Source organism: Mandrillus leucophaeus, unplaced genomic scaffold (genome assembly GCF_000951045.1).
Source record: "Mandrillus leucophaeus isolate KB7577 unplaced genomic scaffold, Mleu.le_1.0 Scaffold419, whole genome shotgun sequence".
Lineage (NCBI taxonomy): Eukaryota > Metazoa > Chordata > Mammalia > Primates > Cercopithecidae > Mandrillus > Mandrillus leucophaeus.
This window is the reverse complement of record NW_012104465.1, coordinates 74,748-94,321: the sequence shown is the minus strand read 5'-3', so window position 1 is coordinate 94,321 and position 19,574 is coordinate 74,748. Positions and strand designations below refer to the sequence as shown.

At 40.1% G+C, this 19,574-nt stretch overlaps 2 protein-coding genes across 2 annotated transcripts in view; one reads left to right on the top strand and one right to left on the bottom strand.

The window, feature by feature from the left end:
* TEFM (transcription elongation factor, mitochondrial) lies at positions 1-6,926 on the top strand. The gene is made up of 4 exons (XM_011992840.1): positions 1-313; positions 1,563-2,026; positions 5,360-5,512; positions 6,292-6,926. Exons 1-4 carry the CDS (start codon positions 283-285, stop codon positions 6,727-6,729), a joined length of 1,086 nt encoding a protein of 361 aa, XP_011848230.1. The 5' UTR covers positions 1-282; the 3' UTR covers positions 6,730-6,926.
* A 3,857-nt stretch (positions 6,927-10,783) lies between these two features.
* ATAD5 (ATPase family, AAA domain containing 5) overlaps positions 10,784-19,574 on the bottom strand; it is a 65,484-nt gene continuing 56,693 nt past the window's right edge. Inside the window, exons 19-23 of the mRNA XM_011992838.1 lie at positions 18,401-18,581; positions 13,057-13,238; positions 11,721-12,556; positions 11,145-11,303; positions 10,784-11,032 (exon numbers count right to left, since the gene is read on the bottom strand). Coding sequence (XP_011848228.1) covers positions 10,954-11,032; positions 11,145-11,303; positions 11,721-12,556; positions 13,057-13,238; positions 18,401-18,581 — 1,437 coding nt within the window. The 3' untranslated portion in view covers positions 10,784-10,953. The remainder of the gene's footprint in view (positions 11,033-11,144; positions 11,304-11,720; positions 12,557-13,056; positions 13,239-18,400; positions 18,582-19,574) is intronic.

Genomic DNA, 19,574 nt, shown 5'->3' with positions numbered 1-19,574 from the left:
GAGTCGGGAGGGGCAAGAACGTCTCCCCGGTGCAGTGGAAGAAGACTGCCGGCCAGCCCGGGACTCGGAATCCGGGGCCAGGGCCTCGGCAGGCGCCCGCTCGTAAGCCGGCAGCGCAGACGCGGACAACCCACTGCTCAGCGGGACACACCTCCGGCCTTGCGCCGGAACGCCGCTTGGACAACAACCTTTCCGCCGAGTGCAGGCCGAGCGCTTTTGGGCGCAGCACGCAGGAACCGGAAGTCAATGGAGGAAGACCGGACCTACTGACTCAATTTGGAGATGAGCGGCCCTACCCTCTTCATGGCAGGAGGTAGGGTGCTTGGCACACTGGGGTAGTTTCCTGTCTGTCACTAGCCTCTGACCCTAGAGGCTAATGGAATAGGGCTGGAGGTATTCTGGAGGAACCTGGAGTGTTTCCTTCCTCATGTCCCTCATGTCCTAGAGTGTTTCCTTCCTCATGTCCCTTGTTCAGGCCCCTCTCTTGGAGCCCCAGCCTAGTTGACGGGGCGGTTTTCGGAACATTTGTGCTTCCTTGGCCTCAGGTTCCACAGGTGGCTCCTCAGAGTGGGCGGATGGTTCAGATTCTCACAGCCGCTTGCTTACCTCTGGCCGCATTACTTTCCTGTGGCTGCGATGTTAGAGTGACTTCCCACTGGTTTTACAAAGTTATACATTGTATGGTGTTTCTCATACTTGCAAAAACGTCATGGTAGAAATCTTGAAAAGTGTACGGAAGAAAATAAAACTGCCCTTAAATTTACCACTTAGCTGAAACATTTCTTATAAACATATAAAATTTAATTTTATTCAGTTCCACCAGATGAGATACTAAAATGTGAAAATGGAAGTGAAGAGAAACCTTTTTTTTTTTTTTTTTTTGAAACAAGTTACACTCATGTTGCCCAAACTGGAGTGCAATGGTGTGATCTCGGCTCACCGCAACCTCTGCCTTCCGGGTTAAAGCGATTCTCCTGCCTCAGCCTCCTGAGTAGCTGGGATTACAGGCATACGCCACCACGCCCGGCTAATTTTGTATGTTTAGTAGAGTCAGGGTTTCTCCATGTTGGTCAGGCTGGTCTCGAACTCCCGACCTCAGGTGATCCTCCCACCTCGGCTCCCAAAGTGCCGGGATTATAGGCGTGAGCCACTACGCCCGGCCTAAGACAAACCTTAACAGGAAATATTAGTTACAAAAAGATTCCTCTAAATTAAAAATATCAAAAACGTTAAGCAGTTGGAATAATTGTTTCAACTACCTTCTTCCTAATGGGTGTAAAATACAGTTTTCTAGGTAGTAAAACTTTGGACTGATCCATAAAAATCGGAAGACATCTCTCGTGACTTGAAAACAACAAAAGCTGTATTTAAAACTCTGTAATATAGTTTAAAAACTAATCCTCTTTTAAAGATGATTCTCCAGGACAATTTAATATTGTCCTCTACTAGTTCTTAAATTCCGGGAAAGTATTTGTGACTTTGCAAAGGATCTAGTCAAGCTTGCAACTAACACTAAAGGAAGTAGGACATCCAACTTACATTTTGCTACATTTTCCTTTTAGAGAGGTGGAGATGCTTTCTGGCCCCGTCGAGGTCATCCCTGTTCCGGGTCTTACATAATTCCTGCTGTCGGAAAAAATCCACTACACCTAAGAAAATTACTCCCAATGTTACTTTTTGTGATGAAAATGCAAAGGAGCCTGAAAATGCACTTGACAAGCTCTTCTCTTCAGAACAGCAGGCTTCCATCTTGCATGTGTTGAATACAGCATCTACTAAAGAACTTGAAGCTTTCAGATTGCTTCGTGGAAGAAGGTCCATCAATATCGTAAAGCACAGAGAAAACTTTGGGCCATTTCAGAATTTAGAGAGTTTAATGAATGTGCCCTTGTTAAAGTATAAAAGTACAGTTCAAGTTTGTAACTCCATACTTTGTCCAAAGACTGGAGGGGAAAAAAGAAAGTTACCGGAAAACCGGTTCCTGAGAAAGCTCCTCAAACCAGACATAGAAAGAGAAAGACTTAAGGTATATTCTTCATGTCTGCTATACTGCCTAATATTTGAGAACCTACTCTGGAAAGCAGTCTTCTGGGCATTGGGTTGGGAAGTGGCTAAGAAAAGGTTCTTCAGGTTTAGTTGGCAAGTATATGGTCACTACCAAATAATGAGATGTACAGATAGTAAATTGGCAGTTGAGAGGAGAGAAAACAATGGGCTGTGACTGTTGTGGAAAGTTTACTGGAAAAACTCAATTTAGATCTTAAAGGAGAGATCCTTTGGCTGGGAGAGGAGGGGATTCTAGGTAGAAAGAACAGTTAGTGTTGAGAAGCAGGTCTAGGCAAGGCTTATTTAAGAGGAGTGTCATTGGAGATACTAGGCTGTGTCTAAGGGTGATGTTGGGATTAATGAGAAATTAAGGAGCAAAGATGGGTTATGGCCTTTCTAAAAGCACTTCTTTTTCCATTATCTTAAAAAAATAAGTACTACAAATATTTGACACAGCTTTTTTTTTTTTTTTTTTTTTTTTTTGAGACGGAGTCTTGCGCTGTCACCAGGCTGGAGTACAGTGGCACGATCTTGGCTCACGACAACCTCCACCTCCCAGGGACAAGCGATTCTCCTGCCTCAGTCTCCTGAGTAGCTGGGACTACAGGCACACGCCCCCACACCCAGCTAATTTTTGTATTTTTAGTAGAGATGGGGTTTCACCACGTTGGCCAGGATGGTCTCGATCTGTTGACCTCGTGATTCACCCACCTCGGGCTCCCAAAGTGCTGGGATTACAGGTGTGAGCCACTGCGCCTGGACACAGCATTCAAATATTAAACTTTAGAGGAACTCATGCCCTGTGTAACATTGCTTGATAATCATTATCTCATAAAAATCATAAGCACCATTTTTTTCTAGACCAGTGGCTCCCAGGTTTTTGAGGAATATGGGTACTTTTGAAAACCTGATGAAAGCTGTGGACCCTTTTCCTGTAGAAAAAGATATAGCACATATACACAGAATACTGCAGTTTCAGAGGACTGGCAGATTCTGTTAAGTCCGCTCATGGACTCCAGGTAGAACTGCTGCAATTGATCTGGAACATATTTCAACCAAACTTTTCAGGGAGGATTCTCATCCAAATTCATGGCCAAAACTATTTATATCCAGATTATAGTGCAGTTGCATCTTATTTAGGGGGCTGGATTGTAAAGTCAGTTTTTATGGAGACATAAGTCATGCAGTAAAATCCTTTAAGAGAAAATCGATTGCCCACAAAGTATTGTGTGTAGTCTGGTTTAGTAATGCTTACGCACACTAAAGCTTGAGAGTCACTGAGCTAAAGAAAAGAACCAATAGGAGGTCTGTATTTTGGGCATCTATACTATTTTGTCTTTAAGACATTTATCCAGTTCTTAGCAATGAAAGGGAGATGGGAATAGAACTAATTGTTCCTGTTTATTTGCCTCTGTATCTATAGAACATATTAGTTTGTTAATATAACTAAGTGAGCCATGTTGGGGAAAGGTAATAGCATTGTACTTCATTGTCAGCCCATACTTGATAGGAAGCAAAATCTAAATATTCAATTACTTATATATCTCCTTGTAGAAGCCCGATAGGCAACCCAAACTTAATACATTAAAAACAAACCAAAACAAAACAAAAAAAATTCTTCCCACCTTCCCTAGGGTCATCTTCATCATTAATGATGCCATTCAGTCACTGATATAAAACTGGAATTCTTAGACTCCTCATTAAACCTATGTATTAATTCTGTTCCCACTATCTCTGTTTCTTTTCCTTCTGTCATTGTCTTCAATTCTTAATACTTTCTCATGTTATAACAGGTACCTAACACAGATCCCTACCTTTAGTGCCCTCCAGCCCATCTTTTACACCATGAGTGATTTTTCTGAAATGTAAATCTTTTTTTTTTTTTTTGAGACGGAGTCTTGCTCTGTAGCCCGGGCTGGAGTGCAGTGGCCGGATCTCAGCTCACTGCAAGCTCCGCCTCCCGGGTTTGCGCCATTCTCCTGCCTCAGCCTCCGGAGTAGCTGGGACTACAGGCGCCCGCCACCTCGCCCGGCTAGTTTTTTTTTGTATTTTTAGTAGAGACGGGGTTTCACGTGTGTTAGCCAGGATGGTCTTGATCTCCTGACCTCGTGATCCGCCCGTCTCAGCCTCCCAAAGTGCTGGGATTACAGGCTTTGAAATGTAAATCTTATGTTATTCCTTAACATTCTGTTTTTTTAGTGGCCCCTGTAGCACTCAGGGTAAAGCAGGTTACTTACGTTTACAGACACCTGCCTAGTCCTCTGCCCTTTTCCTATTCAGTCTTTATTGTACTGCCAGAGTTTGAGATGTCAAACAGCCTATCTTTTCTGATATCTGGGTGAAATAACTTCCCGTGCACCATCTCATTCTCCTAGTTCTCCAGCAAACCTTCCCTGATCACTTCTCTCTACAATAGTTTTATGGTGGCATTTCTTATAATGTACAGTTACGTTTGTTTCCTAGTATCTAGTGCAGACCCTGGCTACACTTGAGTTTGAATGCCTACTTTGGGCTAGGTGTTGAGATGAGTATAGGTTCTTTATCTATAAACTGCTGTTCGTTACCTTTTAATAATAATTACTCCTCAGTGGCTCACGCCCATAATCCCAGCACTTTGGGAGGCAGAGGCGGATGGATCACTTGAGGTCAGGAGTTCAAGACCAGCCTGGCCAACATGGTGAAACCCCGTCTCTACTAAACATACAAAAATTAACTGGGTGTGGTGGCAGGTGCCTGTAATCCCAGCTACTCAGGAGGCTGAGGCAGGAGGATTGCTTGAATCTGGGAGGTGGATGTTGCGGTGAGCTGATTGTGCCACTGCACTCCAGCCTGGGTGATAGAGTGAGACTCCATCTCAAAATAATAATAATTACTCCTGCATTTCTTTGATAATTCTCAAAATATTACATAAACTAGTTAGGCATTCCGAATTTGTAGATTATGTTTGCATTTGTAAAATGTTTACACTTCTGGCCAGGCACAGTGGCCCATGCCTGTAATCCTAGCACTTTGGGAGGCGAGGCAGGTGGATCATGAGGTCAGGAGATCGAGACCATCCTGGCTAACACGGTGAAACCCCGTCTCTACTAAAAAAATATATAAAAAATCAGCCGGGCATGGTGGCGGGTGCCTGTAGTCCCAGCTACTCGGGAGGCTGAGGCAGGAGAATGGCATGAACCTAGGAGGCGGAGCTTGCAGTGAGCCAAGATCACACCACTGCACTCCAGCCTGGGCAAGAGTGAGACTCCATCTCAAAAAAAGAAAAAAAAAAAAAAATGTTTACACTTCTAATTAAACCAGTTTTTTCTTTTAGGCAGTTAATAGTATCATATCTATTGTTTTTGGTACTCGAAGAATTGCCTGGGCTCACCTCGATCGTAAATTGACAGTGCTGGACTGGCAGCAAAGTGACCATTGGAGTTTAATGAAGGGAACATCATACTCATCATCAGTCTACTTAGAAGAGGTAAGGCAGTTGCACCTCCAGATTCCTACCTGCTAGAGTGTAGTTTAATCTTCTGGTCCCAAAAGGAATGTAATAAAATAGTAAAGATGGGTTTTCTTCTGGTACTTGTTACTCACTTGTTCCTATTATGTTTTCCATCACCTTTGATTTTTAAAAATTCAACCTTTAGTTAGTTCAAGAAATGCCTTATGCTTTTAAAGGCAGATACTGAGAAAATCAATGGTATTTCATTCTAAATGTTATAGAACATTATCACTGTCTTTTATTTATAAAGCTTATTTTTCAAAATGCCATCACATTGTGTCATTTGAGTTTTCAAAACCTTGTGAAATGGGCAGGAATTATCACCTTGATTATACATATGAAATCTGTGGTTCAGTCAAGCATCTGATGTGATTAGTCAGTTGCAGACGTGATTGATTCTTGCTAGTTATTCTAACCCTATGCTCTATCCCAGAAAATGTTTGAAGGTTAATAAAACAGTTTTAAGTTGTCTAATCTTAAAGCCAATACAGATTTTAGAAATTATGAAGTCCATTGTACAGATCAAGAAACTGGTACTTAGGAGGACTAAATAGCTTAGCTGTTGTTGTGACACAACCATGACCAGAACCAGACTGCTCATAAAATGGCTTTTTCAGTTATTTCAAAATTGTCAATAGTGATATAGTATAAGTTAACTAATTATAATATTTTAAAATAGAAGTGGGACAGAGAGGGGACCAAACATAAAATGTAATGAATTATTTCTGCTCCTTTATTTTGCCTTCTTTTAAAAGATTTCCTCGATCATTTCAAAGATGCCTAAAGCAGATTTCTATGTTCTGGAAAAAACAGGACTTTCCATTCAAAACTCATCTCTGTTTCCAATACTGCTACATTTTCATATCATGGAAGCCATGCTGTATGCCTTATTGAATAAAACTTTTGCCCAGGAAGGGCAGCATCAGGTGCTGAGCATGAATCGAAACGCAGTGGGGAAGCATTTTGAACTGATGATTGGTCACTCCCGGACTAGTGGAAAAGAGCTCGTGAAGCAGTTTCTCTTTGATTCTGTACTGAAGGCGAATCCTCGGGTGTTCTTCCCATCAGATAAAATAGTCCGCTATAGACAGATGTTTTTATCTACTGAACTACAAAGAGTAGAAGAGCTTTATGATTCATTATTACAAGCTGTTGCCTTCTATGATTTAGCAGTGTTTGACTCTGAGCCCTAGAATTCTGAGGTTAATGTGCTACAGTTATATTAATGTATAATTATTAGCTCTAACGTAACACCAACTGTTGTGAACATCCATGTTATTGGAAAAGAACACATTTTGAGTGTATTTTAGATGTTTAAATTCTGACTTTTGGCTATTAAATGGCTTACACAATAAGCCAAGACCAAATCAATAAACATTTTATGAGATTCTGTGCCTTTCAGGTTAATGTGTTAAACAGTAAGATGGGGCTTGGTGCAGTGGCTTATGCCGATAATCCCAGCACTGTGGGAGGCTGAGGCAGGAGGACTGCTTGTGCCCAGGGAGCTCAAGAGCAGCTTGGGTAACATAGCAAGACCACAAATTTTTAAAAATTTTTCATTAAAAAAAGAAACAGATGCCAAATTCACAAAACAAGAAACAAAGTTATTTCCTTTTAAAAGCAAATACTATCTACACTAAGCATTTGCATTATCATCATATTGTTAAACTAGGGAACAATGGTTTTCCTAGGTGGTACTTACTATAATAAAGCTGGCCTGGCGCAGTGGCTCACACCCGTAATCCCAGTACTTCGGGAAGCTGAGGTGGGTGGATCACCTGAAGTCAGGAGTTTGAGACTGGCCTGACCAAAGTGGAGAAACCCTGTCTCTACCAAACAAAAAAATACAGAATTAGCTGGGCATGGCGGTACATGCCTGTATCCCGAGCTACTCGAGAGGCTGAGACAGGAGAATCGCTTGAACCTGGAAGGCGGAGGTGGCAGTGAGCTGAGATAGTGCCATTGTACTCCAGCCTGGGCAACAAGAGTAAAACTCCATCTCAAAAAAAAAAAAAAAAGAATAAAGCTAAAGATAACCAATAACACAGCTTATAGAATCGTCCTCTTATTCTCTAAGTAGAATGTGGTTTGCCACACTGCCTCCAAAAGCTGGTTTTCTTTTCTTGAGATAGGGTCTCACTTTATCACCCAGGCTAGAGTGCAGGGGCATAATCACAGTTCACTGCAGCACCTCCTAGCCTCAAGCAGTCTTCCTGCCTCTCTTGAATAGCTAGGACTACAGGCACATGCCACCATACCCAGCTAATTTATTTTGTGTAGAGACGGGTCTCACCCTGTTGCCCAGGCTGGGCTCAAATTCCTGGCCTCAAGCAGTCGTCCTGCCTCAGCCTCCCAAAGTGCTGGGATTACTGGTGTGAGCCACCATACCCGGCCCCAAAAGATGACTTTCATCAGCTCAAATATATTAGCCAAAAACAAACAAGCTTTGTCTAATAGGCTTTTGTTTTGAGACCTAGTCTGGCTCTGTTGCCCAGGCTGGAGTGCAGTGGCGTGATCTTGGCTCACTGCAACCTCTGCCTCCTGGGTTCAAGCAATTCTCCTGCCTCAGCCTCCCAAGTAGCTGGGACTATAGGCACACACCACCATGCCCAGCTAATTTTTGTATTTTTAGTAGAGATGGGATTTCGCTATATTGGCCAGGCTGGTTTCCAACTCCTGACCTTGTGATCCTCCTGCCTCGGCCTCCCAAAGTGTTGAGATTACAGGAATGAGCCACCGCGCCCAGCAGGCTCATTTTTTAACTTTGCAATATTTTAACTTGACAGACCATCTTTTGATGTCCATTTTACCATTGTCTATCTTAGTTGAGGTCCTCAATATATCTTCTTTATGAACCTAAGTCTCTTTGATGTCAAAGTATTAAGTATCAGTGGTGCATGCCTGTCAGCTACTTGGAAGGCTGAGGTAGGAGGATAACTTGCGCCCAGGAGTTTGAAGCCAGCCTCAGCAACATAGCAAGGCCCCATCTCTTAAAAAAAAAAAAAAAGTATTAAATATTTTCTGTAACATAAACATTTTCTATAATCTAAAAGTGAAATATACTTGTTTAAAAAAATTTCAAATAATCTGAAACAAAGCAAGAAATGGAAGCCCTCCCTTCTCTAGCACCTCCAACTCCCTAGGGTTGGTATACACTCTTGACCTGTTGCCACGCACAAATACAGTTTCTACATTTACATATGTTATTGTGTACCTAAACATCTCCACTTTGGAAATGTAGATACCTCAATCTATGCATGTCTAAAAAGGAAATCATTCTCTTTCCATCCAAACCATCTCCTTTGCCATTGTTTTCTATTTTGATAGTTTCTCCAACTACCTAGTTGTTCATAACAGAAACATGGCATTATCACAAAAGTGAATCTGAATCTTCCAGGAATTTACTGTCTTTAAAAACGAAAGGCTGGGCGCAGTGGCTCATGTGTGTCATCTCAGCACTTTGGGAGGCTGAGGCGGGCAGATCACGTGAGGTCAGAAGTTCAAGACCAACCTGGCCAACATGGAGAAACCCTGTCTCTACTAAAAATGCAAAATTAGCTGGGCATGGTGGGGTGTGGTGGCACATGTCTGTAATCCCAGCTACTTGGGAGGCTGAGGCAGGAGAATCACTTAAACCCGGGAGGTAGAAGTTGCAGTGAGCCAAGATGACACCATTGCACTCCTGCCTGGACAACAAGAGCGAAACTCCATCTCAAACAAACAAAAAAAATGAAAAGGCTGGGTGCAGTGGCCGCATCCATAATCCCAATACTTTGGGAGGCCAAGGAAGCAGGATCACTTGAGCTCAAGAGTTGGAGGCTGTGGTGAACTATGATTGTGCCACTGTACTCCAGCCTGGGCAACTAGAGTGAGATCAAGAGTGAGACCTCTTAAAAAAAAAAGATAAAGATTTTTTTCCCTGAATTATTATAAACCTAAAAATAAATAAAATATTAAATGTGTCCCTATTAGGGAGGAAAATACTCCTATTATTTTCTTTTTTTTTTTTTAAGAGGAGAAAAAACAGTTTTTTAAAGATATTTTTAAAAATACTTCAGGCCAGGCACAGTGGCTCACGCCTGTAATCCCAGCACTTTGGGAGGCCAGGGCAGGCAGATCACCTGAGGTCAGGAGTTTGAGACCAGCCTGACCAACATGGAGAAACCCTGTCTCTACTAAAAATACAAAATTAGCCAGGTATGGTGGTAGGTTCCCGTAATCTCAGCTACTCGGGAGGCTGAGGCAGGAGAATCGCTTGAACCTGGGAGGTGGAGGTTGCAATGAGCCAAGATCCTGCCATTGCACTCCAGCCTGGACAACCAGAGCAAAACTCCGTCTCAAAAAACAAAACAAAACAAAACTTCAGAAGATCTTATTCTCTCTTCTGTACAAGGATGAAATCTTTAAGTTATATCCTATATTCAAACCCATACAATATACATTATTTACCAAGGTGATTACATCTGAACTCTTTTTTAAACATTTCATAAAGCCTTTAGCTTTAACCTTTAATTAGATCAATATACTAATTAATGCAAGAAAAAGTAAATTGAACAAATAAGAGGTAAAAATATCTATCTTCATACACATTTATAAACATATACTGTTCAAAATTGTACAATATAGGCCTAGCACGGTGGTTCACGCCTGTAATCTCAGCACTTTGGGAGGCCAAGGCGGATGGATCACTTGAGGTCAGGAGTTAGAGACCAGCCTGACCAACATGGTAAAACCCTGTCTCTACTAAAAATACAAAAATTAGCTGGGCAAGGTGGTGGGCTCCTGTAATCCCAGCTACTCGGGAGGTTGAGGCAGGATAATCGCTTGAACCTGGGAGGCAAAGGTTGCAGTGAGCTGATACCAAGCCACTGCACTCCAGCCTGGGTGACAGCGAGATTCCATCTCAAAAAACAACAACAACAACAACAACAAAAAAACTGTACAATATGAGGATCCTTAACTTTTGGGTTAAAAATATAATTCATCAGATAATGTTTTTGTTTTACTGTTGGTTTTTTTTTTTTTGTAAAGCCAGTCAAATTTAGCAGTGGGAGATTGTATACCAACTTTAGTGACACTAATGTATCTGAATATTAAGCTAATATATAATATAAACACTTGAAATAGGGAGTTCATCTTAATGAACTCTACCTTCCAGAAACAGTTCACTCACATAGAAAAACTACTCCAACAAAGCTAAATCAGATAATACAAAAAATTCAGAAAAAAAATTACAATCATATATACAATTTGTAACTCAAATATTTTAAATATTTGCCCACCAATAAAAAAATATACAAATTGTTTGTTTAAAATGTACATTGAGAAATATACTTTTCCACGAAGATCCACATAATATAAAAATGTATCTTAAGGACCACATGATAATCTATACAAAGTATGGTTAGTATGAAACATTAAGGGAAGGTAGCTGCCAAAGTATTCACAGTATCTTTTGGAATGTCAAGATGAATTCCTTCAAAATAGTGCAGGAATCTGTCAAAATTACAAAGAAAAATACAATTTAATATTAACATTTTCATCTTATGAAAATATGTATTAATCTTGAAAAAACTATCTAAAATGTTGTTTTTAATAAAGCCTTTACCTTCTTTTACTTTTTCCTTGTTCTTTTAGCTTCTCAGTCTTACAGATGTTTCGAAGGGTTGGCAGGTACTCAATTATACTAGCTTGTCTATTACTCACATAGAGAAGAGATCGACTTGAAAATACACTTTTAATGACTGCTATCCTCTTCCAAGCATTCCTGTAAAAGTAATGCATTGTTTTTAATTTTTAATGCCCAAGAAAAATGCAGTAATCCCAATCACAACCAGTTTAGTTTCCTTGCCTCTGGTCTAGACCAGATGACATTTCCAGATTAATTTCCTGTCAACATATCAATCACTCCCATACTGAAAAATCTCAGTAACTATCTGCTATCTATCACAGCAAGACCAAACTCCCTCCTGGGTCATTCAAGCGTTACCTAAATCCACCCCAATCCTCATTATTTCTCTTCCCAGCAATCAGGCTGGTCTCCTTAACTGTCTCATTAGAAGCTGCATTATTAATGTTAAGGGCTTACAATGATCAACAATACAGCACTTTTAAATTAAGAAAAAACTAATGATTTCCCCTTTACTATTTATTACTAAAAAATAAAAAGTAAAGTAAGACTTACTCTAAATTAGCTGCTGACTGACTAAAGTATACATTATTGCGCTTTTGTGAAATATAAAAAGTAAGATCATTGGTTGGATCTCTTCCTAATTTCTTGCAAGAATTCAAGTTTTCCAGTGCTTTTGAAATAGTAGAAGAACATTTAGTAAAGCTGAGAGCTTCTGCAGCTGCTTTTAATTCTCCAGAGCTTTGAGAAGTCCATCCATCATTACTCTCAAGACTAAACTCATCACAAAGTCCACTTTTAACCTTTCCATTTGTCCAACTAAAGTCATTTCTACCGTATTCATTTTGTTCCCTTACATCAGTTAAAAGGGCATCTAAGAAGGACATGTTATCCATGAACTCAGAGAGAGAATTTAAACAATGAGAAACAAGGGCAGAACATTTTTTTTCTGCAGTTGTTTTGGGAGGACGAGGAATAGATTTCTTTGTCTCTGAATTGCTTCCTTTGTCTCTGGCTTTGCTTTCTTCTGAATTTGAGGAAGACAACACAGGGGACAGCCTAACAGATTCATCAGGGAAGTCCAAGTCAGTGTCGAATAAGTCACTATCATCTAATATTACCAATGTTTTCTTTTGTTTCTTTTTCTGGGACTTTTTCAATGGCTGTTCTCTTTCAGAATGTTTCCTAGCAAGACAGTTCATACTTTTTGTTGCTGCACTGGCATCCACAGTTACTGATGAGCCACAAAAGTTTTTAGTTTCTGGAATGGTATCAACTGGTAATGGTAGAATAAACTCAAGATTACTATATAAAAAGTCTACATTCCGCATTTGGAATTCTGTAAGAAGCTGGATGAGTTTATGCCATTCTTCCTTTGTTGTGATTTTGTGCTGAAAAACAATGTTGAGTAAAGAAATGTTATAGCAGTACATAGTTTGAACACTTCTTGTATGAATACAGTGTTATCCCTATTCTAACTTCAAAGTATTGAGTCACTACCCCTCATAATTTTATTTATCTATATTTAATATATCAAAATAGTACTATAAGTCTAAAAATTAAATTTAGACTTAATTTGGAGAATTAAATTCTCTATATATGTAGTATATACTCCAATATTATTAGAAGCACATTTATTTAAAACCACTTCTCTGAAATAGTCTATCTGAAAAATATTCTAAATTCTATTCTAAATCCTATAATATGCATTCAGAGCAATGCCTATGCACCATTTGTTAAAGTGATAGAATGTGTTAAAATCAGAGACCTAAGGCTTATACAAATTATAGGCATAGTTAAGTTAAACTTAAGATTCAAAAGATAGGAGTCTAGTGTTGGGAATATGAAAAGGAATATAAATTCAACATTGCAAAACAGACATTGAAAATACCTTTAAAAATGAAAATAAGTCTTCAGATGGGGAAAAAATGTTCTTAAGACCAAACAAGGTCTCAGCACAGCCACTGTCACATTTCGGAAGGTCTATACATTTCTTTTTAGTATTTTTAGGGTAAATTTTGTTATCAAGGCCATGTTCAGAGCAAACTAGTTGTACATTTTTGCTATTTCCACCTACAAAATAAAAGAAAATCTTAGCTCTCTCTATATATGTATTAAACAAATTGTATCAAACAATTATTTAAAGCCTGAGATCCTTTGACATCTTCTGGACAAATATCCCCATTTTGTTGTTTAATTCATTAAGAGTACAATATAAGCATTATTCTTTTTTTTTTTTTTTTTTTTAAAAGACAAAGTATCACTCTGTCACCCAGGCTGAAGTGCAGTGGTTCAATTTCAGCTCACTGAAACCTCCACCTCCTGGGTTCAAGTGATTTTTCTGCCTCAGCCTCCAGAGTAGTTGGGATTACAGCCACGCGTCACCACACCTGGCTAATTTTTGCATTTTTAGTAGAGACGGGGTTTCACCATGTTGGCCAGGCCGATCTCGAACTCCTGACCTCAAGTGATCTGCCCCCTCGACTTCCCAAAGTGCTGGGATTACATACGTGAGCCACTGTGCGCAGTCATAAGCATTATTTCTACCAAGAGATAAACTAAGTGAGGTGATGGTGGGGGACTTTCAAAGCCATCCAACAGAAGAAGTGCAAGGACTAGGAGCAGGCAAATCACAGAAGAAAAATAAATGCCTAATATTAATTTCAGGCTGGGTGAGGTGGCTCACGCCTGTAATCCCAGCACTTTGGGAGGCTGAGGCAGGTGGATCACTTGAGCTCAGGAGTTCGAGACCATCCTGGGCAACATGGTGAAACCTCGTCTCTACTCAAAATACAAAAATTAGCCAGGCATGGTGATGCATGCCTGTAGTCCCCGCTACTAGGGAGGCTGAGGCAGGAGAATAGCTTGAACCTGCGAGGCGGAAGTTGCAGTGAGCTGAGATCACGCCACTGCACTCCAGTCTGGGCAACAGAGTGAGACTCCAATTCAAAAGAAAAAAAAAAAAGAAACAGTAATTTCAGCGGGGCACAGTGGCTCACACCTGTAATCCCAGCACTTTGGGAGGCCAAGGCAGGTGGATCACCTGAGGTCAGGAGTTCGAGACCAGCCTGGCCAACATGGCGAAACCCCATCTCTACTAAAAATACAAAAAATTAGCTTGGCGTAGTGGTGCGTGCCTATAATCCCAACTACTTGGGAGGCTGAGGCAGGAGAATCACTTGAACCTGGGAGGCAGAGGCTGCAGTGAGCTGAGATCACGCCATTGTACTCTGGCCTAGGCGACTGAGCGAAGCTCCACCTCAGATAATAATAATGATAATAATAATAATAATTTCAAAGACCTAATAAGAAGATATGCAGTTTCACCAATAAGCATGGAAATGTAATTTTAAAATAATATACTGTACGCGTTTCACTTTTTAAATTGGCAAAATTAAAAGAATTATAATGTAGTTCTGTCAGCAGTACACATGAAAAAACCATCATATACTATTCATGGGAGCATAAGTTGGTACAATTGTCATCAGAGGGCAGTCTGACAACTATCAAAATGTAAAGTGTATACACCCTTTGTGACCCAGCAGTCATACTTCTAGAATTCTCTCCATCAGTATTACAGACATGTTCAAGGATATATGTATAAAGATATTCACCGTATTTTAATGTCAAATTGAAGATAATTTAAGTGTCTATAAGTAATGGTTAAATTACGGTACATCCATTCTATTCTATAGAAAAGCATGCAGCTGTGAAAAACAGTGGGATAATAGGACCATATGTGCTGACAATAAACTTAAAAATAACTAACAACATATATAATAGTAGGTTAATTTTCCTAAATAAGTATTTTTATGTTATATGCATAAAGGTCTAACTGTGGCTACTTTCAAGAAGTAGGGGAATATTGTTTTATGTATGTGTTTTTTTTTAAAGGCAGGAATGAAATGTATATTAAAAAAAGGACCTTTAAGAAGAGAAATTGGCCGGGTGAGGTGGCTCATGCCTGTAATCCTAGCACTTTGGGAGGCTGAGGTGGGCAGATCACGAGGTCAGAAGATCGGGACCATCCTGGCTAACACAGTGAAATCCTGTCTCTACTAAAAATGCAAAAAATTAGCTGGGCATGGTGGTACATGCCTGTAATCCCAGCTACTCGGGAGGCTGAGGCAGGAGAATCGCTTGAACCTGGGAGGTGGAGGTTGCAGCAAACCGAGACTGTGCCACTGCACTCCAGCCTGGACGACAGAGCCAGACTCTGTCTCAAAAAAAAAAAAAAAAGGAAAAAAGAAAAAAAAGAAGAGAAACTATGCTATACTTATTTTCTGTCTTCTAAAGTTCTGGCTGTAACAATTTTATATCAAAAAGTTATTAACTAATTTGTTACACCAGGATATTTTCCATGTGTTATATATTGTATTTACTTTTGAGATATGGTTAAGGCTATGGGCTTACACTGAATAGAATATATAGGCATATCTACTTTGAAAAACAATAATATGAAGCCGGGTGAGGTGGCTCATTCCTGTAATCCCAGCACTTTGGGAGGCCAAGGAAGGTGGATCACTTGAGCCCAGGAGTTCAAAACCAGGCTGGGCAACATAGTGAGACCCCGTCTCTACAAAAAATACAAAAGTTAGGTGTGGTGGTGCACGCCTGTGGTCCCATCTACTCAGGAGGCTCAGGTGGGAAGACGGCTCTAGTCCAGGAGACTGAGGCTCCAGTGAGCCATGACTGCGCCACCACTGCACTCCAGCCTGGGGCAACAGAGTGAGACACTGTCTCAAAATAAAAAAAAAAAAAAAAAGAAGAAGAAAAAAAGAATATGTTAAAATGTTAAACTAATTAAAAGAAAAAACTGATAAGGAATTAATATTACATAATTTCACCTTGGTTTCCTTGAAATATTTGTGTATTTATCAGAGTAGGATCTATAACTAGAGAACCGTGACTATGGAGCATGGAAACCACAAACTAAAACTTCTTCAGGCAAGGAGCCATGTCTTAACCATGTAAACACAAGACCCGACATGGAGAAGGTACTCACTTGAATTAGGTAACAATGATGACTGAAAAAAAAAAAAAGAAATAAAAGCATTTCTGAAATAATAAAGTACTTAGGAAAGATAGAATTTAAAGACTCCTGAAGTTAAAAGTGATTGTACATTATAGTTACATAAAAAGAATACTATATATCTATATATCTTACTCATGTAGAAAAACCAATGTTTTTAGTAAGTGAAAAAGTTGTTAAATAATAATTTTAGTATCATTTGTTTATAAGGAACCATATGTTAATAAATGTATGCGTAACAGTTTGAAAATTTAAGAGTCAAATTTCTGGGGAGGAAACTGGACACAGTGGCCTACTTAGGAGGCTAGGACAGGAGGATCGCTTGAGCCCAGGAGTTCAGGGCTATCCTGCATTATGATCCTGCCCATGAATAGTCAGTCACTATACTCTAGCCTGGGCAATATAGCGAGACCCTACCTCAAAAAAAAAAAAAGAAAGAAAAACTTTTGAAGAGGAAAGGGGAACAGGGTGGGAGGTTTTTTCTGTGTTTGTCTTTTAATTTTTTTTTTTTTTTTTGAGACAAGAGTCTCGCTCTGTCGTCCAAGTTGGAGTGCAGTGGCGCGATCTTGGCTCACTGCAGCCTCTGCCTCCCGGGTTCAAGCAATTTTCCTGCCTCAGCCTCCCAAGTAGCTGGGACTACAGGCACATGCTGCCACGCCTGGCTAATTTTTGTATTTTTAGTAGAGACGGGGTTTCACCATATTGGCCAGAATGGTCTTGATCTCCTGACCTCAAGATCTAACCGCCTCAGCCTCCCAAAGTGCTGGGATTACAGGCGTGAGCCACCGCGCCCAGCCTGTGTTTGTGTTTTTTAAATTAAACAATGAGATCATCTTAAAAGCGCAACTACAAAAGAGTAAGTAACTTACAGATTAGTTCAAATCTCTCATTTTTGAGGTGAAAAAACAGGCTCAAAAAGGCAAAGTGAATTTTGGAGCTTATATATTAATTGTAAAGAGCAGCATAGCCAGGAGAAAAATCCAAGTTTCTAGGTCCAGTTTAATTCTGTTTACTCACGTTGACTGCAAAATTTTTTCTTTTAGTCAGAGTCTCACTCTGTTACCCAGGCTGGAGTGCAGTGGCATGATCTTGGCTCACTGCAACGTCGACCTCCCAGGTTCTAGCAATCCTCCCATCTCCACCCCCCAAGTAGCTAGGACCAGAGGCATGCACCACCATGCCTAGCCAAATTTTTGTAGAGATGGGGTTTCACCATGTTGCCCAGGCTGGTCTCAAACTCCTGAGCTCAAGGAATCCACCCCACTTGGCCTCCCAAAGTGCTGGGATTACAGTTGTGAGACACTGTGCCAGGCCAAAATGTTTTATGAACAAAGTTGACATATGCATATTTATTTTGAAGATTAACATAACAAGTTGCTTAAAATTTTTATAATCTTTCAACTATTCTAGTATAGCACAGAGTTTTTTTAAGTAAAAAAAAAAAAAATTTTTTTAGGGCCAGATGTGGTAGCTCATGCCTGTAATTCCAGCACTTTGGGAGACCAAGGCAGGTGGATCACGAGGTCAGGAGTTCAAGACCAACCTAGCCAACACAGTAAACCCCGTCTCTACTAAAAGACAAAAAAAATTAGCTGGGTGTGGTGGCGGGGGCCTGTAATCCCAGCTACTCGGGAGGCTGAGGCAGGAGAATTGCTTGAACCTGGAAGGCAGAGGTTGCAGAGAGCCGAGATCGCACCACTGCACTCCAGCCCAGGCAACAGTGCCAGACTCCATCTGAAAAAAGAAAAAAAAAATTTTTTTTTTTTTTTTAAGATATGGGATATTGCTGTATTGTCCAGGTCAGAGTGCAGTGGCATAATCATAGCTCACTGCAGCCTCAAACTCCTGGGATCATGTGATCCTCCTACTTCAGCCTCCTGAGTAGCCAGTACACGCCACCCTGACCAGCTTATTTAAAAAAATTTTTTTTGTAGAGACAGGGGTCTCGCTTTCTTGCACACGCTGGTTTTGAACTCCTGGCTTCAAGTGATCCTCCCGCCTTGGCCTCCCAAAAATTTTCTTGTAGAGACATGCGTCTCACTATGTTGAGCAGACTGATCTGGACCTCCTGGCCTCAAGAGATCCTCCACCTTACTCTCCCAAAGTGCTGGGATTACAGGCATGAGCCACTGCACCCAGCCATAGCACAGATTTTTAAATAGGGTCCCATAATAGAAATGTCTTTAATAACAAATCAACTCACCATGAAGGGTTAATGGTCGTTCTTCTAAAACTCCACCTCCACTTCTAATCCAGAATTGTAAGTAAAGGATACTTTTTCTGATATCGCAAGTATTTGCAGTTAACAAGGTTACAAAGTCTTTTATATCAGTTCTAAAATTCTCAGTTAAGCAAATCATTTGTAGGTAGCTGGCAACATTTAGCTTCAAAACAGAGAGAAATGTGGTTAACTGCTGAGTTAAAATAGATACAGCAATAATACATACAAATAATATCTAAAAGTGAGACAAATTTTGCTAAAATTCACATTATCCTAAATGCTCTTCTTGAGGATGAAACTGCTTTAAAAATATAAGGGAATATACTACTAAATTAAAAGCATTTATATGTATTTCTTTTATTAACTGTATATTGTACAAGACAGCAAGGAAACTTTTATAGGAGATTCTCCAACCTGAACACTGGCAGTTTTACAAACCTTGACAAAACCCCTTAGGATTAAGTAATAGAATACCTTGATAGAATATCTTACAACAAAATTATAAATATGATACTGTAACACTGAAAAATACACAATTTTTTAAAAGCAGGTTAGAAATTGCACTAATGAGTGCATAAAGCTAATTAATTTTTTTTTGTAGAGATGGGGGTCTCACTATATTGCCCAGGCTGGTCTCAAACTCCTGGCATCAAGCAATCTTCCTGACTTAGCCTTCCAAAGTGCTGGGATTATAGGCACGAGCCACTGTGCCCAGCCAAGAAATTGAGAGAGGCTGAGGCAAGAAGATCACCTGAGGTCAGGAGTTTGAGACCAGCCTGCCCAGCATGGTGATACCCCATCTCTAACTCCAGCTACTCAGGAGGCTGAAGCAGGAAAATCACTTGAACCTGGGAGGTGGAGGTTACAGTGAGCCAAGATCACACCATTGCACTCCAGCCTGAGCGACAGAGCGACACTCTGTCTCAAAATAAATAAATTAAATAATTCAATTTATCAAAGAGTTTTCCACAAAGAAAACTCGTAAATTCACTGATGAAGTATATAAAATACCAAAAAATAAAGAATATCAAACCTGTACAAACTCTTAAAAAAAGAGAAGGAAACATTTCTCAACTCTTTTTGGGGGCAGCTTAACCTTAATATTTTAAAGCTAACAAAGACAATTCTTAAAAAAAAAAAGAAAAGAAAAGAGGCC